Below are 27,646 nucleotides of genomic sequence, written 5' to 3'. Positions count from 1 at the left end.
GTCTTTATCCTATATAAATTGTATTCCAGATTGCTGCATATTCTAGGTACAGTCAGCTCCCTGCGCTTTATCATTGCTGGAGGAATTAAACACATTTTTTATGCCACTGAATACCCAAACAATTATTTGGCATGCAAGAGACTGAAATGTTATTTGAAGCAGCATGTAAACAAAGTTAAGCGTGTCAAAATTAAGATTCAATTTTGACCTGGTTTAGAAGAAAATTGTAATTTAAAATAGGAACATAGGAATATAGGAATAGATACTGACCACACCTGGGCAGTAGAAAAAAAATTAAGCATTTCAAGTGGAAAAAAAAAATCTAATTTAGACATAGCTGCAGGTACGAGTAGAGTAAATGACCAAATTAGGCTAAACAAAAGTATTAGCAATTTACATCTTTTCAAGTAGGTGGGGGGGGAAGAAGTTTTATGTGGGCTTTTTCAAGGCCTCTGATTTTAAAAGAGAACTAACCCTAAAAATGAATATGGCTGAAAATGCCATATTTTATATACTGTACTTAGTGCACCAGCCTAAAGTTTCAGAGCTCCCCATCTTGGAAAGTGTCTGCAACACTCTCATGCTCAGTGTGGTCCGGGTAGCAGAAAATCAAGCATAAAATGAGGTTTGTCTGTCATATAAGCTGATGCTAAAGGGTTGATGATTAAATTCTGATGTTAATTGCATTGTTAATTGCACTGTTAATTGCAGCCATGTAGTAATTACTAGTCAGCCTTATATTGTAACATTTATATTCTGTATATACAGTATAAATAAAGATATACATACATACATATTGTCATACCCTAAGCTCAGTAACTCACAGGGGCACAAAGCTTGTACAGTGAATCAGCAGAAAAGAACTGCCACGGATAGCAGGCAACTTGGAGGAGGAGCAGCATGACCCAGACTCAGCCCAGGCAGGAGCCCATAGGTGTATTTGATTGTAATGGGGGTGCCTAGCAGGGGGGGTGGGTATAGGAGCTAGCCTAGGTCATTTTTCCACCATTTCAGTAAGGAATCTGAAAGAAAAGGTCCCCAACTGCCCTCCGTCAGCTGGGTGGTGGACTTGTTGTTTGGGTTTTTTGTTTTGATAGTTGTCACTTATGTGGCCTGGAGGGCTGGGGTACACAGTTATTAGATAGATTAAAAATAATGTGAAATAAATGGTCCTTCATAGTGGGGGTATTTGTCACAGTAGTTGGGCAGGCCCTGGTCATTCTGCTGGGTAAAATTTGTGCTGGTAAGAGAGACATATATATATATATTGGTGCAATGGTTTAACCCCTAAGGTGGGTGACCATTAATGGTTGAGGGTGTGCCATTAAGATAATCATTAAGTGATGGCAGGCTCAAGGTAATGTGGAGACTCTGTACTTAGTACGGATTGGTGGCCTATACTCTAAGCTAGGATGTTTTGCGGCTGGAGTATATCACTTCAGGTATGGAACGGCAGGTAATATTAATGCTATGTATGTAACAATGTTCAATTTAAAGTGTACACTATTTCTTGGTTGTTTATATTACCATGATATTCTATTTGATGGAATCTATTGTTTGTAATTTCAATAAAGCTGTGCCAGTATCTTTCCAATATGATAGCATCATGCATTTTATATGGTAGTTAGAGTGAGGATGCAGTGGTGGATTCCTGGGCCAAGAATATGGGGAGCTACTGGGGCATCTTCAGAGGCACAGATCTTCACTGCTAAAGGGCTGTGGGTGCTTGCCTTGTGCTGGTACATAACCCCAAAACATAACGTAAAACATTTCTGCCCTACTCCTTAAGTTAGGCTTTATTTCTCCTTTAATAGAAAGCACATGTTGGCATATTTCTTTCTTTTCACTCAGATATATTAGTTCACCTGCGATACTGTCAGAACACAGCCTACTAGATGATGGTGACACAATAATTCCTCTCCCAGACCCCAGCATATATTTCAATGGCTGAACCTATGCATATTAAAGATGAACAATCTGGACATAGCTAAATTCAAAATTGACCATTTTTTTCAAATAAGTGCCTTAAACTCAGAGATTAAACACTCACTCACTACTTGTTCTTTTTAGTAGACAATGTAATAAATGAAGCTGGGAGAGGCTTATTGTGCTGTTCAAGAAAGTATCACCTCACAAATATTGAAGCTTTGGTCCTATTGGATCACAGGCAAGCATGGACAGGATTTGTTGGTCACAGGTGACGAGTGGCCTCTGCTTGTCATCCTGAAGAAATCCACCTGAAGAAGGGGTCACCCCCGAAAGCTTGTGCTGTTTGTTCATTTCTGCAAATAAATTATTTAAAGGCATTGCCGACACACTGGTGTGCTTCTTCCCCTTTGCAAAGATACAAAGATAACCCCCAGGCAGTGTGCTAAATTAACAGGGTTAATGGTCATGCCATCAATAGTAATGGAGAAGGGCTAGGTTTGGGCAGAAAGACCATGAGCACTGTTTCAGCTAGGTTAAAGTTGAGGTGGCATTGGTTCAAGCAGGAGGAGATAGCCAGGAGGCAGTTAGCAATCTGGGTTTGAACATCAGTGGTTAGTGAAGGGGTGTCTAAATATATCTGGATGTCATCTGCATATAAATTATATTTAAGACCAAACAAAGAGATAAGGACACCTAAAAAGAGAGTGTACAGGGAGAAGAGCAAAGGACCAAGTACAGAACCCTGAGGCACTCCCACATTAAGCTGAACTGGGGAGGAGGATTTGTTAGCAAGAGCAACAGAGAAGGAGCGGTTAGAAAGATGGGAAGATAACCAGGATGCAGCTTGATCCTGGATACTGAGAGAATGGAGAATTTTCACAAGGACAGAATGGTTGACAGTATCAAAAGCAGATGATAGGGAAAGTACAAGAAGTCAGGGAAGAAATTAAATATGTGTGTAAGTGCTGGAGTTAGGGCAGGGGCACACTGTTTTAGTAGATGAGGGCATAGGATGCAGTGAGCAGGTAGTAGATGGAGAGGAACAGAGAAGATGAGAAACTTCAGACTCTGTTACAAGATTAAAGGAGCTGAATACGGAGAGAGGAGTTTTAGGAAGATTGAGATTACCGGTATCTGAAGGTTGCAGATAGAATTGACTTTGCTTTAAAAAAAAGTCAGCAAAGTCCTGGGGGTAAGTTCAGATGCAAATGATTCATTAGGTGAAGGAGGACAAAGTGAGTTGAATATGGGAAATAAGCATTATGGGTTGGATTTATTATTATTTACAAGTGTATTATAGTATGCTTGCTTGTCCTGGGATAGGACAGAATTGAGGCAGACTAAAAGGTATTTATAGTGGAGGAAGTTTGCTTTCACATGGGATTTCCTCCAAATGTGCTTCTGCAATTCACTTTAACATTTTACATTGTCACAGATGTAACAAAAGAATTGGTTTTAAATGATAAAGTTATACTTAGAACAAGACCATTGCTAACTACTTGCTGTCTCTTTTTATTCAGATGTCTTTATTCCATACATCTTTGAACAGAATTGGTCCTTTACAAGAGAATGTTACCCTCCCCAAAGGCCCAAGTGAACTGCAAGTTAAAATAAATGATATTTTTAACAGAGTTCAAAAACTTATCCCAAATGTCACACTCACCAATCCGAACATGGCAACAAATGGAAAGAACAGTAAAGCATTTATAGTAAATTCAAGGGAAAAATATTGTGTTGGGGAGGATCTTGTAGTTCAGCTCGATATGTATGACTCACTAGGCAACAGGAAAACATATGGAGGAGATTTCATACTGACTCGAATCTTTTCTCCAGAATCTCATGCAACCATCTCTGGAAGAATAGAAGATTTTAACAACGGAACTTACAGTGTCTACTTTCCTTTGCACTGGCAGGGGAGAGTCAAGTTTTCTGCTATGTTATTTCACCCCAGTGAAGGAATTTCTGCTCTTTGGAGGTCTAGACATTCCAGTTCAGGAGTTATTGGCTTTAGTGGCAGATTTGTACATCTAAATGAAGAAGCTGTTACTACATGTGGATTTAACCTTGAAACAAAGGAAGAAGTCTGTGAGTATCTGGATCCAGATGATGAAGAAGCCTTCTATTGTATCAAACCAAAAAATCTACCTTGCGAGTGCTTGCATGACATGAAGGCTATTGACCTGTATGCATCATATCTGAGTACTGAAGAAAAACAGCTCTTTCAAAGGTATATTCATACTTTAAAATATAATAGCATGTTATATATAGGATTTGTGTATAATGCAGTCAGTGTTCTTTTTAAATAACAAATTGACACAGGCAAGGATAATTATCTGCCCTCCCTTCCCCCATTCAATTAATTAACCACATTCAAATTCTACCAGAAATAGTAATGGCCATAGCTTTATTCAGTTATATAATAAAATTAGAATAGGTAACAGTAAATAATTAAATAAAAAGCATTTAACAACAATATACACAGATCCTCTGTTTTAAGTCCCTGATGTGGCAAAATTATGGCACATCATAGCTCTTATCCAAAACTTAATGAGAACAAAATCTTTTTTTTTTTAATTATACTAAATAAAGGTAATATAAAACTAAAATTGGTTGACTTCATATTTGCCAATTATCTAAAAAAACTTTCTTAGTACCACTCCTGACACTCAGTAATTTAAATAAAAAAGACATTTACACCACCAACCTTACCATACTTTCCTGTCTGCTGCTCCATACCCTGCCATAAATAAAAACAATAACAGCATGACCTCCCTCTCTGTGTCAGATATGTATGCATGTATGTATAACTTTATTTATAAAGCGCTACTTATGTACGCAGCGCTGTACAGTAGAATACATTAATATAAACAGGGGTATTAAAATAGATAATAGAAAGTATTACAATAAGCACAAATAAATAAATAAAAGATAACTTATTACAATTATAAGAGTCAAAGACACAAGAGGATGGAGGTCCCTGCCCCGTAGAGCTTACAATCTATATGGGAGGGTAACTTACAGACATGAATAGGCACATATAAGTGCTGTAGGTCACAGTGGGTGACATTACAATATAATGTAATAGAGCCCCCCATACCTACCTCTTTAATTTTTCTTTGCCACTGCACCCTATAAAAGACATCTCATGCTGCCAGAGCCAGGGAATTCTTTACCCATGTAGTCATTGAGCTGAATCCTCCACCGATTATTTAGAAAGGGGATTGATTTGTGCGGTGCCCTTTGAGCCAATTGTCTAAAATGATGCAGCTGAAACTGAGAAACTGCATTTTGGGTCCCATTCAAGAAGCCTGGTGCATGGGTATCTGTAAATCTGATTTTATTCTCTAAACACTGAAGGACAGTATACCTCAATAAGTTCACCACCAGGGGAAGCCTGCAGTTAGGCCATGCCAGTCAGTGCTTCTAAACCACATTTTTGTATAAGGTTCACTGCCACGTCAAATAAAATATAGGACTTCATCACCAAATCCTTATCTATATAATTTTTAACAGATTATCCTTTAAAGGAACAGTAACACCAAAAAATTAAGGTGTTTTAAAGTAATTAAAATATAATGTACAGTTGCCCTGCACTGGTAAAACTGGTAAGTTTGCAACAGAAATGCTACTATAGTTTATATAAATGAGCTGCTATGTCAACACGGGGGCAGCCATTGAAGCTGGGAAAAAGGAGAAAAGGCACAGGCACATAGCAGATAACAGATAAGCTTTGTAGAATATAATGGGGTTTTATCGGTTATCTGCTAAATAACCTGTGCCTTTTCTCCTGTAAATGGCAGCCCCCATGGCAACACAGAAGCTTTATTATATAAACTATAGCAGTGTTTCTAAGGAAAACACACCAGTTGTACCAGTACAGGGCAGCATTACATTATATAGTAATGACTTTTATACACTTTCATTTTTTGGTGTTACTGTCCCTTTAAGATTTGCCCACCTCCCAAAGTGTACATTGGGAATATGGGATTCCTAAAAAACACCTAAGATCCTCCACACACTAAGCACTAGTACGACATGTCCCTTTTCCATATGTTAAACCTTTCTGGGGTAAGAGTGTGAAATATCAATATATTCTTTTCCAGACCATCTCTTTGATTTTACAGAGTGGACATATGTGCTACATTTTGCTAAATTAGAGATTGGTAACATTCTCATGTTCTAATCTCTCCTGTGTGAAGCTTTCCACATTACTTACTTGCCTTAATGGAGCTGTAGCTACTGAACTTGCAATACCTAGAGCACCCCCTAGTGATGTAGACTACAGTCTACTGGGTGCCCAAACTGCCACAGACACTGTCCTGCCTTATGATGCCCCAACTTACCATATTGACATCAGGTCTGTTAATCTTGCCATTAAATCCCTATTGGGTTTCCCCATTGTTGAACTAGTTTCATCCCTCATGGCCTGTTTCTCAATAACATTTTTACTGCCAGTTCTGTTGCAGAGGACATGGCTGTGTCCACTCCCTAATGTGTGTTCCTAGTACAGGTATGGGACCTGTTATCCAGAATGCTTGTGGACCTGGGGTTTTCTGGATAAGGGATCTTTCCATAATTTGGATCTCCATAAACCTACTAAAAATCATTTAAATATTGAACAAAACGATTCAATATTTAGAATTGTTTTGCCTTCAGTAACGATTAATTATATCTCAGTTGGGATCAAGTACAAGGTACTGTTTTATTATTACAGAGAAAAAGGAAATCATTTAAAAAAATTAGAATTATGTGCTTATAATGGCGCTTATGGGAGATGCCCTTTCCGTAATTCGGAACTTTCTGGATAAGGGGTTTCCGGATAAGGGATCCCATACCTGTACATCCAGATGCTACTCTCAAGGATCTGCTCAAGGACCCTTTTGCTGTGCATGAGGGCAAAAGGAGATAGTGCCCTGCCTTATTCACACCTATTCTCATATTTAAAGCACAGCCTGCTAATGAACTGATTACTCCTTCCCTGTTCCCATTGCTACTCAGCAGAAGGAAAGATCAATGCTAAGAGTGCTGTAGGCTTTTGCTCTGCTACACAGCTCCCTGCACTCCCTTGGTCCTCATCCAGACTCTCCAGACCTACAGTTCTGCTCAGCAAATTTCTTGCCTCTCACCTGCCCAATGATATTCTTTGATGCTTTAAGAGAAAGATACCAGCTCTTGCCTGCCTCTTCCATTTTCATTTGTAAGCTACCATCCACTCACTCTGACGTGCTTTTTCACTTGTACTGCTCCTCTACACCCCACCCTTTTTTTGAGACACTTACCTGATCTTGTCTTCCCAGACACACCTTCAGCACCCAATGGAATGGTTTGGGGGGGGCTTCACCTGGGCCACTGCTGAAAGGGCCAAGTATCTCCAGTAGTTTGGGTCTCCAGTGATTGGAGCATTGCTTCTAGATATCTGTTGAGTGAGATGCAAGCTGCTGACTTAAATGTTTGCCTTGTACCTGATCTTAACAATTAACCATGAAGCACTTCTATTCTGGAGGTGCCTTACTTTAATGCCATTTCTTTTGGACCAAATAGAATTCTTACCTAATTTCCACCCCTTCAAATGCTTTAAGCTCCACCCCTATTAACTAAGTGTCTAAAACTCTATTTATTAATCTCTAGCTGGCAGGACTGTCCCACTTGGTCATGGGGCCTGACACAACAATAGCTGCTACAGACTAACCTTTCTTAACTGTAAGGAAATGAACTGACCCATTTATAAAACTGATTCCTGTATCAATTCATCCAAATGTGTTTGACTTTTTTTGAGTATATGAATATATTCTATTCCTAGTGCCCAGCATAGCTCATTAGCAGCTTTGAGCACTAATATCTTTCCAAATTAGAATATTCATTTCTGCATTGCAGTAAAACATTCCATTGCAACTAGCATTATGTCTCAGCACAACTTAACAACACATTAAACACAGCAGATAAAGGCCCTACATAAATAAAAAGTTTAAAAGCTGTAAAAAAAAATAAAAGAAACCCATGGGATTTTTTTAGTAGACTAAAGCATGATGATCCAAATTACGAAAAACCCCAGATCTTGAGCATTCCGGATAACAGATTTAATACCTACTGTATATAATAAATCCAGCAAAAGCACAGTAAACTGTAAAACCATTTATGTTAGTTAAATTTAGGTACAGTATAAGCACTGCTTATCCCACATCTAAACTGCACTTTCTTGGGCTGAGTTAACAAGGGATAAGGGATAATGTTCCCCTTTATATCCTTATAGCTGTCACTCACTGATACCAGAGAGGATATATGTACATATATTTATTATCCCGTGACACCATCTCGCCTTACTGTGCATGCTGCTGAACTGAAGCTTACCTACTTATTTGTGGGCATCAGTAGTACTCACATTTAAGAGCCATATCTCTAAAAAAATAATGCTTGTTTTTGGTTTGCTTTTTTTTTAGGTCCAACATTGGAGTGGAAATACCCCCTAATTTTGAATTTGTAAACGTAGTAGATTGTAACAGTAAGTTTATATTGATTATTTCTTATCTAAATATAAAAACCATATAGCCGCACTATGTATGAAGGAGTGAAAGACGTTTTTCACTTGTAAAAATATAACCTTTATTAAAAAAAATAAAATATTCTGATTAAAAGGAATCTATACATTCAGAATGAATAAATCAACCAAGAGATAACTTTGATCAAAATAACAATTTATAAGTGATTCATGTAACAAGTATGGGTGGAAAAGGCACACTCTGTCATTTATTGGCTGATGTAACCCAGCATGTGTGTGTGCCTTTGGTCTGTGTGTGAGCACGGTGAATCGTCAGGGGATCTAGGGGCAGCGCTTAGTTCTTACAATGGCAGTTTTTCTATTTAGGATTATCCAGTAGAACATATTAGATGCAGCAGTGTTTTACATGGGCTGTTTTATGCACAATATATTTATAGAGGCATGCAATGTTCAGGGGTATGGTGTCCCTTTCAAAAAAACTAAAAGGTAAGTCTCTTTCCTCCAGGATTAGTAGCAATGCTATTAGAAAATTGTGTATGTGTTTCTGTTGGTCCATCAGGATTTGGATATCTAACTTAAAATTTAATGAGGATGACCAGAGGTCTCTGCATTTCAAAACAGAGAGCAGAGACCTAAAGCAATTCATTAAAGGTGTTGTTCACCTTTAAATTAATTTTTAATGTTCTTTAAAAAAAAAAAAAAGCTATGCTAACACTGCTTGAATGTATATGAAAATGAATGGTGATTCTTTGCTTTGCATGAACTGTTAATTAAGCAGTAGAATGTATGCTAGCATTGGGCTACATATAGGGGCACATTTACTAATCCACGAACGCTCCAAGCGTTCGTTCGGCGTATTTTTGGCAACTTTTTCGTACCTGCGTGCCTTTTTCGTATTTTTCGCAACTTTTTCATACTTTGCGTCAAAATTTGTGAGATCGTATTGTCGCGCCGAGTATGAAAGTTTCGGATTCATTCATGCTTCGGTATCGTGACTTTCCTTGAGCCAGGTTGGAGCTGCACAGTGCCATTGATTCCTATGGGAGGCTTCCAAAATTATGAACAGAAGGATCAAAGTCGAAAAGGTTTGTCTGCATTTTATGATCGTTCGGATACGAAAATTTTTACAGATAGTTCACAGATAGTTCAGTGCAGAATAATAGGCTTCTGCAAAAAAAAAAAAAAGAACAAAATACAGAAAATAAAATCTTTATACTAGATACTAGATAACAAGTTGTCTAATTCCAGGTAGTGTCATTCTGTGGCTACTAAAGCAAATAAAGTGCTGTCTTGTATAAAAAAAAAGGGCATTGAAGGGATGAGAACATAATTTTGCCTCTTTATAGGTCCCTGGTAAGGCCTCACCTTGAGTATGCAGTGCAGTTTTGGGCTCCAGTCCTTAAGAAGGATATTAATGAGCTGGAGAGAGTGCAGAGATGTGCAACTAAACTGGTAAAGGGGATGGAAGATTTAAGCTATGAGGTTAGACTGTCATGGTTGGGGTTGTTTTCTCTGGAAAAGAGGCGCTTGCAACGGGACATGATTACTCTGTACAAGTACATTAGAGGGGATTATAGGCAGATGGGGGATGTTCTTTTTTCCCATAAAAACAATCAGTGCAACAGAGGTCACCCCTTTAGATTAGAGGAACAGAGCTTCCATTTGAAGCAGTGTAGGTGGTTTTTCACGGTGAGGGCAGTGAGGTTGGGGAATGCCCTTCCTAGTGATGTGGTAATGGCAGATTCTGTTAATGCCTTTAAGAGGGGCCTGGACGAGTTCTTGAACAAGCATAGCATCCAAGGGTATTGTGATACTAATATCTACAGTTAGTATTAGTGGTTGTATATATAGTTTATGTATGTGAGTGTATAGATAGGTAAGTATAGGTTGTGGGTGCTGGGGTTGATTGGACTCTGTTTTTTTTTTCAACCCTATGTAACTATGTAATTATGTATACTGTCTGATTCTACTTACCACACAGGTGGCGTTGCTGTCTATCATAGGGTGTGGGCTTATTGACCAAGTTCCTACAAAAAAAAAAGTCTATATAAGTGTGAGACATTTATTAGCAATGGGTAAATATGCCTGTGGGCAGTAAAACATGGCAAACAATTTAATTGTTGCATTCATTGTTCTACCTGCAGCTGAAAAAAGCCAATCACTGATTCGTTGCTATGAGTTACTGGTTACTCAGGTTCCTTGGCTTTCTCTCAGGTTTCCTTACACACAGAGACCATCCTGCCCTGTGGCTCTTCTTCTCATATTCAAGAAGAGTTGTTTCTTTTTCACACATCCAAGGAAGAGTGGTCTCTTTCTCATACAACCAGGGCAGAGCAACCATGTGTAAGGCTAATGCCACACATACGCGTATTTTCGGCAAGGGAAAAAACGCTTTGTGCAGAATATGCTACATATGCTTAAAAATGCTCCTACACGTGCCTACACCCAAGCGTATCCAATGTTATCATGTGCAGAAACAGGTAGGGGGATTTTTAAGCATAGGAGCGTATTCTCGGCAAGTGTTTTTCAGCTTGCCAAGAATACGCTACATGTGGCATTAGCCTTAGTCTGTACCTTTTTAAGTGCAATTATTAGGTCAAAAAACATTAACCATTTGCACCTCAAACCTTAAAATACGATATGGTAAAAATTTCGGAGTAACCACGATAATTTCTGATGTTCTAAAATCTCTCAAAAATGCTTTTATCTGTCGTACCAAATATCGCAATTGCGATATTTTCATGCCAAAAGTTTTGTTAAGCCACCAAAACCTTTGAATCTTTGAAGCCTTCCATAGGACTAAATGGGCCCGATTCACAAAAGTGCGTTTTAACGTGTGCTATTTATAGCGTGCGTTAAAACTTTTATCGCATCGTAATTTTCGCGACTTTTTGCACGATTCACTATAAGCATACCTGTGCTATTTTACGTGCGATACGGCATGCGATATTTTAGTTGCGCTAAATAACGTGTGCGCTAAATATTGTGTGGGCTAAATAACGCGCGCAGAATACCGTGTGCGCTACTTTTCGCAGGTGCGCTACTTTTCGCATGCGGTAAGTAGCGCCCGAGCGCTAATTATCGCATGCCCACAGCAGTATGTAACGCATGCACGCAAATTAGCGCATGCCCACAGCGTTATGTAACGCATGCGCGCTAATTATTGCACGCCCACAGCGGTAAGTGACGCTAATTAGCGCACGCGACTTGACGCACGCGACAGCATAAAACTGGCGCCATTTTGCACATTTGCCCTGGGAGAGCACAGAAGTGCAAGAGATTTTTTGGTTAGAGAATTATGGCAAGCAAAAAAACCTTTGCTAAGAGGAGGGAGCACATACAAACACCTGCAGTGTCAGCCAGCTCTGGCACTGATGAAGAGGTGCCCCTTTATCAAGGCAGCCCTGAACTGTCTGAGGGTACAGAGTACCAGCCCCAGGAGGTCAGTGAGAGTGGAGAGAGCTAGGAGCTTCCCCCCACCTCTGGGAAGAGGAAGAGACAGCATGACAGGTGCAGCGTCGAGCTTGCACCCTTACCCCCCTTCCCCCGTTTTAACCCCCCGCCCCCTACTTACACCCGGACACACACATGGACACTGTAGGTTGGGAAGAGAAGGCCGCAGTTATTTATTTATTAACAATAAACTTACATCTGTTAACATTTTAACATTATAAACTTGTACAAAACCGTTTGTATAACAAACATTTACAATACCCAACATTTACAGTAACAACAAACCCTGAGCCCAAACATAACGCCTGGTTCCTGCCTCCTTTTCCCCTGACCTAAACCGAGGCTAACTGCCGCTCAGGACCCCAGGCCTACCGGGCTACAGTCTCCTTGACAACTTAAACTTCCCCCTGAGGGCACGGAGTAAGGTACCCTCCGCCAACTGCGACAAAAGACCCCCGCTCTATAGGGAGGGAGGGTGGGACGTCACGAGCTGCCGATCCTCACGCTGCCTGGAACAAACTGAAGGTAGGACTGCCTTGGTTACCCCTCCCCTTACTAAGCCCGGGAATTTCCAAGGCCCTCATTGGCCAGCCCCAGTAACCCGAAGGAGGAGAGGGGGGGGAAGGGGGCAGGCTGCCCTCCTTAACCCTGTCATGCCCTGCTTCCCTACCCTATGTTCCGGGTCATTGGGCCCCATGACAGGTGCAGCGTCGAGCTTGCACCCTTACCCCCCTTCCCCCGTTTTAACCCCCCGCCCCCTACTTACACCCGGACACACACATGGACACTGTAGGTTGGGAAGAGAAGGCCGCAGTTATTTATTTATTAACAATAAACTTACATCTGTTAACATTTTAACATTATAAACTTGTACAAAACCGTTTGTATAACAAACATTTACAATACCCAACATTTACAGTAACAACAAACCCTGAGCCCAAACATAACGCCTGGTTCCTGCCTCCTTTTCCCCTGACCTAAACCGAGGCTAACTGCCGCTCAGGACCCCAGGCCTACCGGGCTACAGTCTCCTTGACAACTTAAACTTCCCCCTGAGGGCACGGAGTAAGGTACCCTCCGCCACCGGCGTGGCTGCTTGACTCCTCAAGCCTGCCACGACCCGCCATCAAACCGCCCTAGGGCCCTCTCGATTCCCTCACCCAGCGCCAGGTTAAATATATCCATCCCTACATCCGACAAGTGGACCCCGTCCTTCCAGTAGTAACCGGGCAACTTCCCCTCTAGTACCTTGTGCCTCACTACCACCCCGTTAAACTTCCTCACGAAGGCGGCCAGCAATTTGTTCACCTTGCCCCTGCTCCTCTCAATCCTCTGCCCATCCCTGGCGTGCCTCCACACCAACCTCGGCACCATCTCTGACCAAACAATCACTATATCCGGGAACATACGCCTTATCCTGTCCAAATCATTTTTCATTGCCGTAACCAAATCCTTCTGAGGAACTAACCCCATGTCATTCCCTCCAGCATGTATGACCAGTATGTCCGGGCGCCGCCCGGCTTTCACCTTTTGAAGCAGGGTGGACCAGACCCCTGGCCACCGCATGCCTCGAACACCAAACCAGTGCACTCCCACCTTGCCTTCGGGAAAGCCCAGCTGCAATCCGGGTTTTTTAACTGCGGCTCTCCTTCTGGCTCGATATATGAATGAATGCCCGATCAGCCACACCGCGATCCTGCCACCTGTTCAAGGAAACAAGCATGAACACAGATATCACCATCCTATGGTACATGGTATTCCCCTTGTACCAACCAACCTTACCAAAACGGATTTTTTTTTTTTTTTTTTTTTTTTTTTTTTTGTATCGCCATCAGACCAGCAGTGCTGGCCGCACATAACTCCGAAACCGCCTCGACTCCCACCTACCGATTCTCATCACCGTGTCATCCCCTAACCCCAACCGCGCTGCTTCGGTCGCTGCCCCTATGCGGAACGAGTGAGTGCCAAAGTCAGCTGGCTGCGCTCCCACCGCCTGCAAGCCCATCCGCAGTACTCGGATAAACTGAAAGCGTGTCAATGGGCTCCCATCCCCATGGATGAACAAAGTCTCTCCCAATTCTGGCCGTATATCTAAATATCTCCCCATGCACCCCACTGGACATGCCACGCCGCCATCCAGTCGATACAAGACCACGTCCACCCCTTTTCCCCACACATCTGTTTTGGACCTTCGCAACCGTACCTGTACTTCTGACTCCAATACCCTCACGTCTTCTGCCCTTAAACCCCCAGGCACCTTTTTGCTGCTGCTAACTAATTCGCCTACCCGGAAAGCTCCAAAGAAGGCTAACACGAAAACTGCTTGAAACAGCTGCGCCTCAAACTCGGATTTGCAGCATTGGGGCAGCGCTGCCTGTATTTTTTGTAATAGCTCAAAGGAGATGGGACGCCTTTTGTCCCGTGTCACCCTCCCTTTCTTAAGGCCCCGCACTGCCTGCCTGATGAGGAAATCTTTGGTCAGGTCTTCCATCCCCCCCAGTTTAAACAGGAAGGCCAAACCCGCCATGCGCTTCTCAATTACGGCAACTGACTTACCCCCTTCCGCTAGCCAGACTACATACCATATCAATGCGTCCCTCCGGTCGGTGGCATCCCCGAAACCCCCAGCCCAAAGCTCCAATTGCCTCCACTCCTCCCACACTTTACTGTAAGCCGCCCATGTAGTTCTGGCCACTGACTTCTCCACCAGCTCCATTAACTTCCGCTCCCCAGTTGCCATAGATGATGCGGGAAAGGGCAACCCTCCTTCTCTGCCTCCGGCGCCACCTGCCAAAACCGCTCCCATTGAGAGCGAGAGAGCGCGTCAGCTATAACATTTTTAACACCCTCAACATGCCTCGCCCTGCACCGGATGTTCAACCTGAAGCAGCGCAATACCAGGACTCTCAGCAAGCGCAGTACCGGTGGTGACGAGGCAGACCAATTGTTGATCCCTTGCACTACACTTAAGTTGTCGGAGAAGAACACTATGCTCCTGTTCCGCAGCTCCTGCTCCCATACAAATAAGGCTACCACTATTGGGAAAAGTTCCAGGAAGGCCAGGTTCCTGACCAAGCCTGACTCCACCCACTCTGGGGGCCACTTCTCCGCGCACCACTTGCCTGCTAGATACGCTCCAAAACCTACACTCCCTGCCGCATCAGTGAAAAGCTGCATCTCCTGCGCCGTTGCCTCTGGCGCCTGGAACAGGACTACGCCATTGAAGTTGCGCAAGAACACCTCCCATACTCCCAAGTCTGCCCTCACCTCCCGGCCCAGCCGCACGTGGTGGTGCGGGGCCGTGGCACCCGTCATCGCACGGGCCAGTCTCCTACTAAACACTCTGCCCGCTGGTATGACCCGACACGCGAAATTCAGCTTGCCTAGTAGCGACTGCACCTGCCTCAAGGTGGGTTTCTTAGTCTGCCTCATTCTCCCCACTTCCTCCCTTAGATCTGTGACCTTACTGACTGGGAGCCGGCATTGCCCTTTCACCGAGTCCACCTCCAAACCTAAAAACTGCATCGTTGTCGCGGGGCCTTCAGTCTTGTCCGCCGCGAGGGGGACCCCAAATTCCTCTGCAACCTCCCGTAAGGTATCAAGAATGTGGAAACAGATGTCTGAGGAAGCCGGCCCTACGCAAAGGAAGTCATCCAGATAGTGGACCACTGAGCTGTATCCTGCCTTCCTCCTAATCACCCATTCGAGGAATGTACTGAAAGCCTCAAAGTAGGCGCATGATATGGAACACCCCATGGGGAGGCATAGGTCCACGAAGAATGCTCCCTCAAACCAGCAGCCCAGCAGGTGGTGACAATCGGGGTGGATGGGCAGCAGGCGGAACGCCGACTCGATGTCGGCCTTCGCCATTAGTGCCCCCTTTCCTGCTTTCCTAACTACCGCCACCGCCTGATCGAAGGAGGTATATGACACGGAGCACAGTTCCTTGTCAATATCGTCGTTGACTGAACCACCCTTGGGGTATGACAAGTGGTGGATCAGCCTGAACTTGCCGGGTTCCTTCTTTGGGACTACCCCCAAAGGCGAAACCCTCAAGTTCATCAGGGGAGGGAAGTCAAAGGGGCCCGCCACCCGGCCCAGCTTTATTTCCTTTTCCAATTTTTCCCGTACCACCCCGGGGTATTCGTTAGCAGACTTTAGGTTACGTAGAACCAGCTCCCCCACCCCTTTTTCTCTAAATGGAATTCTAAACCCCTCCCTGAAGCCTGACTCAATCAAGGCTGCCTTCTCCCGCCTAGCGTAGCGGTCTAGCCACGGCTGCATCGCGCCTAGCCTCACTGGCGTCCTCCCCTTTGGAAGACTCGCCTGGTTTGCCTGACCCCTTTCCCTTCTTAAAGCAGCGCTGGTATGAGTGCGCTCCTCCGCACCCGGAGCACTCGTGCTTGTATTTGCACGAGGCGCCCCACTTGCATTGGCTATCGTTGAATAGCCAGCAGCATCCGGGCTTAATGGGGGCCGAGGCGCCGCCTTGTTGTGGCCCCCCGGCCCCCCTCTGAAAGGGGTTTGCCTTTTGCGCCATCATGAGCTTGAGCCAGAGGGTGATATCCATCTGGTCCCACCTCATTGTAGGGTTGGCCGCTAGCCGCTGACGGAACTGCTCGTCATAACGCCACCAAGCCAGCCCCCCATAGACCTTGAACGCTTCCCAGATCCCGTCCACATAACAAAACAGTGCCGAGCATCTCTCGGGGTGTTTCTCCCCAATGATGCTCGCCAGGATACAGAAGGCCCTGAGCCAATTGCCAAAGGTCTTTGGCAGCTTTCTGTACCTCTTCTTCTTTTCCTCCTCCTCTTTCTTGCTATCCTTCTTCTCATCCTCCTTTAACTCAATGGTCTCATCCAGGGGGAGCAGGGAAAACAATTCCACATATTCCCCCTTCCATATTTTTTCCTTAACTTCTTGCTTCACGTGTACCCCTAGGGGGCCTGCAAATGCCACGTATGCATTCTGCCTGGCCACCTCCGCTATGCTGCTCACTAATGCTTCCCTCTCCTTTTCCCTTTCCGCTTTACCTTCGGTGTCCCCTCCTTGCCCGGGGTTAATGCTAACGTTGTCTGCTGCGGTTGCCAAGCCCGATGCCGCTGCGGTTGCCAAGCCCGATGCCGCTACGGTGGGCTGCGGTACTGGGTTGGCCCCCGCCGCTCCTAACCCGCCTACCCAAACCTGGGACGGCCCTGCCGCTGTGCCCTGCCCCAGGCCTTCCCATCCCGCCAGGAATTGTCTTAGCCCTGCCAGTAGCCCCGCCGTGTCCCCCACCTGGGCTGGTCTCTGCTCTCTGTCCCCCCGTGTCTCACCTCCTGGTCCCCCGGCTGTGGAAGCCTCTGGGGCCGTAATCACGCTGGTGGGGCGCTCCCGCGTGTCCGGTTCCCGTCCTGACCCGTCTCTGGCCGTGCGTCGCCGTTCTCTCCGGACCCGGCTTGTAGAACGACTCCTGGTGTCCCGTCGTGCCTCTGACGTGGTGTACCTGGCTCTCGACCGTCCCTGGCTTGAGCCGCCCGAACCGCACCTGTGCGACACACAAGAACAGGAGTGCTCCCTCCTCCGGGACCCCTCTCTCCTCCTGGTGGGACTTCTGCTGGCCCTCCCCCTGTCTCCCCTGTGCCTGGCTGTTCCCGAAGCCGTGCCGCTCCTCCAGCTCTCCCTGGTGCCTGACCGACTCCTAGCCCGTGATTCCCATCTCCTACCCCTCCTGGGGTGCCTGCTGCTGGATCGGCTCCTGCGTGGATCCCTCCTGGTCTCCCTCGACCTGGGCCTGCTGTCCCTCTGCCTGCTAGGTCTGTGCCCCCTGGGCGCTACCTGGCTGGTACCCTCATCCAACCCGGGGGTCCCAGAAGTGCCCTCAGGGTCCCCCCTGCTCCCCACTGCCTGGCCCGGTCTCCGGGCTGTGGGTCCTTCCTCTTCCCGCCCCCGGCCACCAGCTTGGGCTGTGGCCCTCGGTCCTGACCCTGCGACTCCCTCCTGCCCTCTCCCCGGGTCCCGGCTGTCAGCTAGCCCTGTGTCTCCCGCCGTTGCCCCACTGGTTGGGCCCGCCCCCCGTCCGGGGGTCCCTCCGGTGCCCGCTCCCCCTCTGTCTGGCCCCTCTGCTTCTCCGTGCCCGGCTCTGCTCCCTGGCCCCTCCGTTCCAGCCGGGGCCGTTTCGGCTCCGCCCCTTCCAGCCCGCCGTGTGCTGCTCCCCCTCCGCCCGCTCCTTTGCCGACTGTCTGCCCGGCCTGGTGACCCCGACGCGGTCTCTGTGCCTGGGCCCCGGTTTCCTGTGACGCGCGACTTGGCTCCGCCCCCCGCCGCCCGTGTCACTCGCCTGCTCGGTCCTTGTGCCGGATCCTCTGCGTCCCTCTGCGGTCTCCTCACGCTTCCCCTGGTATGGCCTGCTCCTCCATCTGCGCTTCTCTCCTGCGATGTCCCGCCGTGCCGACTGGTCTTCTCCGCTGGGCCCCCTGCCGTCCCTGGGCTCAACCGATCCGGCGGACGGGTCCTCCTTGCTGGTCTGCGCCGCCCTCCGGTCTCCGCTCCTGGGAAGAGGTCCTTCAGCTGGTCCTGGATCCACGCCGGTCCTTGTTGCCTCGCCGCCTCCCGGAATTCCTGCACCAGCCGGTCCAAGCCCGCCGCGTCCATGGTCCCCGACGTCACGAGCTGCCGATCCTCACGCTGCCTGGAACAAACTGAAGGTAGGACTGCCTTGGTTACCCCTCCCCTTACTAAGCCCGGGAATTTCCAAGGCCCTCATTGGCCAGCCCCAGTAACCCGAAGGAGGAGAGGGGGGGGAAGGGGGCAGGCTGCCCTCCTTAACCCTGTCATGCCCTGCTTCCCTACCCTATGTTCCGGGTCATTGGGCCCCAGGAGGGGAGGCTTCAGCAACTAAAATTCTCTGAATTCGAGAACGAAGCACTGGTTGAGGGGCTGGTGCCTGTATACCACAGTGTTATTGGCAAATATGCCGCTAAGACGCCCACATCAAAAAAAGCCAAAGCTTGGAAGGACATTGCAGAGCATGTCAATAGTGTGGGCGTATGTGTCCGGAATGTCCACCAATGTAAAAAGAGGTACCAGGACATTAAAAGGTGCCTGAAGAAAAAGCTGGCAGAGGAGTCCAGATACAGGTAAATATCTTACATTCATCTTTCTATTGAAACACTTGCTCATCTGCTTTTCTACTCAACGGGCTTTTCCTTTTGGCTTACTGTCTTTCTTTCCTTTTTGCTTTCTTTCCTGCTTACTTTACTTGTATGTATGGCATGCCTATTATTATGTGTGTAACTTATGTCCTCAAAGCTGTGTAGTACAACATCAAATTAGGCCAGTAAATAGGGGGGGGGCATTTAAGAAATCTTTAGCCAAATACTTAGGGGTCCATTTACTATTACTATTACTAGTAGCTTAAATTAAGTGGGAGATTTTAGACACAGAATAAATGGCAAATATGTTGTGGGCACTTTAATAAACAGGAACAAATATAATATTGCAATTATTCTGGCAACAAAATGGGCTAAAGACAAAATTGTTGGCAGAATATTTGCAAAAATTAAACCCATATAGCAAATTGATGCTGTTACTGATAAATGTAAGAGTGTAGGAGAAACTACATGAAAGTATAGAATACCATATCAAGGAAGGAAATATAAGTAGACATTACCCAGTTCAAAAGTAGAAAAATCTTAAATTTTACTTAAACGATAAAATATTAAAATAAAAATAAAAAAGGGGGAAGGAAAAAAAAACTTAGGGCTTGCTGCCCTTGAGTTCCTCAAAGTCCCTCCTGAGTTGTGCCACTTCCCCCCGAAGCTGGGCCAGCTCGGCCTTCATATTGTCCAGGTGCATGGACCGATGTGATAGGCCTTTGTCGGCAGGAGAACCTGGTGGCTGTGATCCGGGGGGCTGGGGGGGGAACTCAAGGGCCGGGGAAACTGGGGGCAAACTGGGGGAGGAGTAAAGGGAAGGGTGTCCGGGGCCTCCTCGGCCTCCATGGCCGCCTCGGGGGGCCTCCTCCATCTCCTCAGCCTCTGGGGCCTTGGGGGCCTGGCTCAGTCCTTGGGCCAGTCCTGGGGCCTCAGGGGCCTTGCTGGGTTCTGGGGCCTGGCTTGGTCCTGGGGCCTTGCTGGGTCCTGGGGCCTGGCTTGGTCCTGGGGCCTGGTCAGCTCCTGGGGCCTCGGGGGCCTGGTCAGCTCCTGGGGCCTCGGGGGCCTGGGCAGGTCCTGGGGCCTGTTGAGCCTGGTCTGCCTGGGGTTGTGCCTCCGGAGGGAGGAGAGGCGCAATGTCGATGTTGAGTTCTGTGAGACAGTATTGCAAGATGTTATTTAAATCTATTATACATATATATATATATTCATACACAGAGGGCCACCATCCTAAATAACAGGGCCCCTCACAACAACATTTTTTGGGCCCCACTCCTCCCATGCCCTTACTGGCCCCTCCCCCTGTGAACCCTCACATCAATACAAAGGACACACAGACATTGTTAGCCAGGACCCCCTAAAACATTCGTGGCCCTTCCCCCAAATGACTCACACTATGGGCCGCTCCCTGCTGCTTCCCCCCTGCTTTAAACTCATTTATGCATAAGTATTTGAAAATGTGTGTGTGTATATATATATATACACAGGTATGGGATCCCTTATCCGGAAACCCATTATCCATAAAACCCCAAACTACGGAAAGCCCATCTCCCATAGACTCCATTTAAATCAAGTAATTGATAATTTAAAAACTCATTTCCTTTTTCTCTGTAGTAATTAAACAGCACCTTGCAATTGATCCCAACTAAGATGTAAATAATCATTATTGGAGGCAAAACCATCGTATTGGGTTTAATTCATGTTTTATTGATTTTTTATTAGACTTAAGGGATGGAGATCCAAATAACGGAAAGACCCCTTATCCGGAATACCCTTGGTCCCGAGCATTCTGGCTGTATATATATATATGTGTGTATATGTATTTGTTTTTCAAAATGCCACAACATATTTAAAATTCCCTCTTTATTGTCAACTTTATTGTGTATTTTATAAAAAACATGCATATATACATATATATATATATAGAGAGAGAGAGAGAGAGAGAGAGAGAGAGAGAGAGAGAGAATGTTCAAATTACTTGCTAAATCTTTTAAGAAACGTATTGTGTAAAACCATATTAAAGTAGAATAATTACCATCAGCTATTTCAGCAATCTCCTGAAAGCTCCTGCGCTTCAGGTCTGACCAAATCCACTGGAGCAGGCGGAGGTCCATTTCGATGCGAAAGCCCCTGCGCAACCCAGCTATTAGGTTGCGCAGGATAGCCCTCTTCCGCTCATGGACCCCTATTGGCCCCAGCGGCAGCCTGTCATACCCTGAGCGCAGGAGGAACTCTATAATATAGTGCCTCTCCTCCATTAGCAGCTCTGAAACCACAGGCATGGTGCTCTCAGTGTGGTGACAGCAGGCTCAATGACACAAAATGGCCACAAGTCGCACATATCACAAGATTACCAAATCGCCACAAAATGGCCGCAAATATTCTACTTTAAAGTTAGCAACTGTTCATAGACTATACTCTTAGCCAATTTAAATGCACTTTAGTAAACAGACCCCTTAATGCCCTGTACTGTCCTTTAACAAGGAGGATTATTTTTTAAGCATTGGTTAACACAGAGAGAGGGAGTTAGCGAGGCCACTTAGCAGCAACTTGCAGCATTTTAGTATGGTTTTGGTATCAGAGCCTTAGTATTGTTACACTTGAAAGTAAAGGCAATTGATTGCGGCAACAGTGAGTAACAAAAAGTGACTGCGTTGTTATGGCTTGCTTATTGGAGGCAACACAATAAAACCATTTGTATATTTTCTTTAGATCAGGAACTGGAGGAGGGCCCACTAAAACGGTGCATTACACCCATTATGAGGAGCTGCTGCTGCCGTATATACACCGGGAGAGCGTTCGCAGTGTCTCCGGTACGTTCGATACAGACCGGAATGTTGGCCAAGGTAGGTGTAATACAGTAATCCAATATGTCTATGAAGATTTTCATTCATCCAGGTCATGGTATATCTAGTATAAATAAATTTAAAGCAACTGGACTTGTTTGGTAATCATTGAAGACGTTTCACTACTCATCCGAGCAGCTTCTTGAGTTCAACTAACTGGTATGGGAAGTCCTCAGCATATTAGTTAGTTGAACTGAAGAAGCTGCTCGGATGAGTAGTGAAACGTCTTCAATGATTACCAAACAAGTCCAGTTGCTTTAAATTTATTTATACTAGATATACCATGACCTGGATGAATGAAAATCTTCATAGACATATTGCCATTCATTTTGGAGAGAATACTCTAAAACTGTTCGGGAATATGAAAGAACAGCAAGAAAACTCGCAGACTATCGGAACCATCTACGCTTCAATCTCAGATGCAGACATCAGGGACTCACTCCTTGTAGCCTACGCCTGGGTTCCACTGTAAAAGGTCACAGAGCCAGCAATATCTTACAGAAGGCCCAAAAACATCTACTTAATGAACGGGTTAGACAGATCAACTTCACCATTGAGGCCCTTAAACAGAAAATTGAACAACTGAAACAGAGTCTGACAAAACAGTTACCTGATGTAACTCTGGAAAGGGTGGTTCAGTTCACTGAACATGCACAGATGGCCCAACACATTAAGAGTAAGGAGAGGCAAATAAGCAAGTTCACCAGCTTACTGTCACGTAGCAGCGGTTTGAAAACAGAAGAACTAACCTGGAGGCAGAAAGATGAGACATCCAAGAACACCAAAGATACATGGGTTAAGAACCTATCAGACAGGGTACTTACTCAGCCAGAAAAGGACATGCTAGCCAAGGGGCTAAACTATGCAGTGACACCACAACACATCCCAGTGGTTGAGCTCATCACAGCCACAGAATCTGCCATCAATAACAACCATATGAAGGCGGAGGAAGCAGAACAACTCAGACTAAAAGTGTCAGCTGCATTGTCAAGTGCCAAAGCACCCCCCTCTAACCTTACTACACAAGAGAGGAGAGCTCTCACATCTCTTAGTAAGGACCCGAACATCACCATCCTGCCAGCAGATAAAGGGCGATGCACAGTTGTGCTAAACACAACTGACTATCACTGCAAAATGACCTCGCTACTCAGTGATAGCAATACATGAACCTTTAAGGAGAGACCCAAGCAGCAGTTACAAGAAAAAGGTGATAGATTGCCTACAACAACTTGAAAAGGAGGAAGCCATTGATCGAGCTTTATACCACCGCCTGTACCCCAGAGAAGCTACACCATGCTTATATGGACTCCCCAAGATACATAAAGATGGAGCACCACTCAGGCCTATTGTCAGCAGCATCAATTCAGTGACTTACAGCATTGCAAAATACTTGGCCAACATCTTAGCCCCATTGGTAGGTAAAACAGTGCATCATATCCAAAATGCCAAAGAGTTTGTCACCAAGATTCAAGGAGTCAAACTAGAGGCAGAAGAAACTATGGTTTCATATGATGTCACTTCACTATTCACATGTATACCTACCACAGAGGCTACTGAGACTGTAAGAAATCGACTGCAGAAAGATAACACCCTCAACAGCAGAACGAAACTCAGTCCCAACCAAGTATGTTTATTGTTAGATTTGTGCCTTAACACCACATACTTCAGATACAAGGACCAATTTTACAGGCAAAAACATGGCTGTGCAATGGGTTCACCAGTTTCTCCCATTGTAGCAAACTTGTATATGGAGGAAGTGGAAAGGAAGGCCCTACTTGCATTCAATGGAACTACACCAAGTCACTGGTTCAGGTATGTAGATGACACGTGGGTTAAAATCAGATCCAACAAAGTGGCGGCCTTTTCAGAACACATTAACTCAGTGGACAACAATATCAAGTTCACAAGGGAGGATGTCCATGAGAACAAACTTGCTTTTTTGGACTGTTTGATATCCATTCAAGAGGGGGGTATCTTGAAAACAGAAGTATACAGGAAACCCACTCACACGGATCAATATCTGTTGTTCAATTCCCACCATCCGCTGGAACACAAACTGGGTGTCATTAGAACTCTACACCACAGGGCGGAAAGTGTGACAACCGATACAGAGTCCAAGGACAAGGAATGTAAACATCTCAGAGGAGCACTAAAAGCTTGTGGCTACCCAGACTGGGCCTTTGTCAAAACAAGAGCAACTAAGCCCAACAGGAACACCAAAAGGAATAACCGTCCTGAGGCAGAGAGAAGGCGCAATATAGTCATCCCATATGTAGCAGGAGTGTCAGAGAAACTCAGGAGAATTTTCAACAAACACCACATCCCTGTGTTTTTCAAACCTAGCAACACACTTGTACACCCAAAGGATCCAACACCAAAGGAAAAACAAAGCAATGTTGTATACGCAGTCCAGTGTAGCGAGGAGTGCACAGACCTGTACATTGGTGAAACAAAGCAACTGCTCTCCAAGCGAATGGCTCAGCATAGGAGGGCGAACACTACAGGCCAGGACTCTGCTGTATTTCTACACCTAAAAGACAAGGGACACTCCTTTGAAAATAGCAACGTCCAGATTTTGGAGAAAGAAGACCGCTGGTTTGAAAGAGGTGTAAAAGAGGCCATTCATGTCAAAGTGGAGAAACCATCCCTTAACAGAGGCGGGGGACTTCGACACCATCTGTCTGCTACATACAATGCTGTTCTAACATCTGTACCCCGGCAGTTTCAGAACTCTTCACACATCCATTCATGCAACTCTAACAAGTAACACCTGTTTGAAGAGTTGCATGATACTTTGGTAATCCTTTCAAAATAACTCCACAGCATTCACACCTCTGTGAATTTCAGATGTCACCTTTCTGAAGAGTTACATAGTGCCATTGTGATTGGATTAGTGGAAGAGTATATATGCTGAGGACTTCCCATACCAGTTAGTTGAACTGAAGAAGCTGCTCGGATGAGTAGTGAAACGTCTTCAATGATTACCAAACAAGTCCGGTTGCTTTAAATTTATTTATACTAGATAGACAGTAATCCAAGTGTATTTGCTCTTGCAGAGAAGCTTAAGATTAAAGTTATACTGACACAAAAAAAAACTTTTTCAAATATAAATCTAATGAAAAAGTTGCCTATAGGTCGTGTTGATCATTTTTTACTGATAGGGCTGCTTTTGTAAGTAATTGTTACTTGAAATCCCAAAACCTGACTGTTTTGCCAGCCTGACTGTCCCTTCTCAGCCTGTCAGTTATAGCTTCTAATGCCAACGGCCTCCTGCTGGACAAATATGGCCGCCCCCTCATAGAGGAACATGGGGGATCAGATAGGGAATGTAAAAGCTTGGACAAATACTTTTATGGTCAAATTATAAATAGCATGCAAAGACAATGTTATGACAGATGTAAAAATAATTTCCTTTCTGGTGTCTGGATCTCTTTAAGGTTAAACAATCTTTTTCTCAAACAGATTCATCTCCACCTGGGCCGAGCAGGCGCAGACCAATGGCATCTGCTCCCGTTCCAGGTATTATTCTTAACAAATTTGGTTTGACGTGTGTTTTGTGTTAGGCTTGTGCAGTGGCATAATAATGAATTGTGTCTGTGTATATTGCAGCTGTTTCAATTCCAGAAGTGCAGTGTATTGCTAATAAGATAGGGGTGTTATTTGCCAAATGTGTCTTGCTGGGTTAGGTGCAGTCAGTTCATCTTATACTTTTGGACAGTCAAGACATCTTTTCAACTTGATTTTACCTTTTTTGGAATGAATCAATGTCCACAAATATTTTTGCCAAAATTAACTTGTTTTGTTTTCACAAAACTCATTTTTGTCCATAAACATAATCCAAAATGAACTAAGTTTTTTTCTTCTTTCTTTTCCAAGGTGGTCGCTCCTTGTCTGGGCTCCCCTCCCCACACAGCGATCCTGAAATTGAAGGAGAGGGATTTAGTGGGGAGGCAAGTGAGAGAGGGTCCCACGTCGGTGGCAGTGGCGTGGCGTTCTCCTCAGATGAGGAGCCAGCTAATATTCAACAGCAGCAGCAGCTCCCAACCCAGGCCCCAACACAGCCCACCAGAAAGAATGTGGCCCCCAGGGAACAGGCTCAATCTCAATTCCACAAGTCTCTAAATCGACACCATAAAGCCCATATGAGAAAAATGGACCAACAGCATGTCGACTCGTGTGTGGCCACTAATGCCTACAATGCAGGTCAGGCAAGGCAAGCCGCACACGAGTCGGCAATGCTTGCTCTACAACAGGAGTTGGTCACAATCCATCGGGAAAGACATGAAGCACAATCACAGCATGAGGCTAGGATGGAGAGCCTCATGCAGGCCAGACATCTAGCCCAAACCCAACATAAGGCTGCCTTGTTGAGCCTGCAGGAGGAGGTGGTAGAGCTGAAAAAACAAAAACTGGCTCTGTTGGCTAAAGAAAAACAACAAATTGCTGCACCAAAGCCAACAGAGCCTACAAGCTCTACCAGCACAGCTCCCCCTCCTGCAGGTTCAACAAGGCAGCTTCGCAAGCGAAAATAAATTTAGACATTAGAGACTTGTGGAATGTAGCTTTTATTTGGCCTTTTTTTTTGGTTTGTTTTGTTGTGTTTTTTTTTCTTACTTTCTTACTTTTCTTAAACCTGCTTCAAAAAACTATATTTGTGAAGCGTTCCCTAAAAATAAATATATTTGTTTGGGGACAAGTTGTTTGGTATGTGTTGTGTGTGGGATTAAAGATTTTAGGTACTTACAGGCAAAGTAATTAGTAACAATTTGTCCCCGGATTTGACTCCCTTGGGCATCCGCACGTTGGACAGGATCCGGTGGATGGACGGGGTCCTCAAGGTCATCGGCCACCTCAGCTGTAAAGTTGTGAGGAACACGGGTCAAAAACAAATCATTACAGTAATGATGCTTCATCAGGGCCGCTGCTGGCCAAATGGGTGCCCTAAGCTGAAATTTACTTTTGTGCCCCCTCCCCCAAATATTACGGAAGTAAAATAATAAAAAAACACCTACTATAGAGGCCCCACACACAGTGCCCCCAATTGCCCCCATAGACAATGCCCCCATAGTAAGTGCCCACAATAGCCCCCATAGATTGATTTAACTATCCGGGACAGCGGGATGCGCTATAAAAACCAGTGTTGGGGTATGTTATAATATATACAAATGTTTTTTTTTGGGAGCAGCTGGGATGGTGTCCCCCTGGGAGTTGGTGCCCTATGCAGACTGAGTACTCTGCTTATAGTGAGCGGCGGCCCTGTGCTTAATTGTTATTTGTATATGACAACAAAACTTGAAAAATTGAAAACCTGGTAGGCCGTGCCGGTTCGCCAGATTGTGCAGTACAGCACACGCAGTGATGATGTTTGCCACTTTGGTGGGGCTGTACAGCATCTCCTGAAAGAAATTACGATGGAATAAGATGGTGCAAACAAATAAGCTGTTTCCAGTCTCCCTGTGTCAAAACATGGCCCTTTTGCAACAGATGTGACAGTGTGAGACTGATAGCTGACACTACAAGCAGCTGCTTTGCCTCTCCCAGTGGCAAAAGAGGGCACTTTACACATTGCATTACAAGCTTATGGCAGGCAGGGACTGGTTTTACAGTGGGACATACAAAGCAAATGTGGACAAGTTGTGCTAGATAAGTGACACAAATACTTACCTAACAGCCACCCGTGAGGCATTTGTCCTGTCTCAAATGCTTGGTAAAGCCCGGACTGTCTTAGGATGTAAGCATCGTGAGAGGAGCCGGGGAATCCAGACACGATGCTCAAGATGTTCATGTG

At 45.3% G+C, this 27,646-nt stretch overlaps 1 protein-coding gene across 2 annotated transcripts; it reads left to right on the top strand.

Annotated features, from left to right (window-relative positions):
* The first annotated feature begins 21,671 nt into the window (after nt 1-21,671).
* LOC101732715 lies at nt 21,672-26,770 on the top strand. 2 transcript variants are annotated; one of them, XM_012966992.3, is made up of 3 exons: nt 21,672-21,858; nt 25,321-25,377; nt 25,735-26,770. In XM_012966992.3, exons 1-3 carry the CDS (start codon nt 21,772-21,774, stop codon nt 25,978-25,980), a joined length of 390 nt encoding a protein of 129 aa, XP_012822446.2. In that variant the 5' UTR covers nt 21,672-21,771; the 3' UTR covers nt 25,981-26,770. The 2 variants fall into 2 exon arrangements, with proteins under 2 accessions (XP_012822446.2, XP_031762294.1); XM_031906434.1 differs by lacking the exon at nt 21,672-21,858 and having other exon boundaries at nt 25,214-25,377.
* Nucleotides 26,771-27,646: the final 876 nt, after the last annotated feature.

The sequence above is a fragment of the Xenopus tropicalis genome, chromosome 7, assembly GCF_000004195.4.
Source record: "Xenopus tropicalis strain Nigerian chromosome 7, UCB_Xtro_10.0, whole genome shotgun sequence".
In the NCBI taxonomy this organism is placed as follows: Eukaryota; Metazoa; Chordata; class Amphibia; order Anura; family Pipidae; genus Xenopus; species Xenopus tropicalis.
The sequence above is the reverse complement of the archived record's forward strand: the minus strand, read 5'-3'. Positions and strand labels throughout refer to the sequence as shown.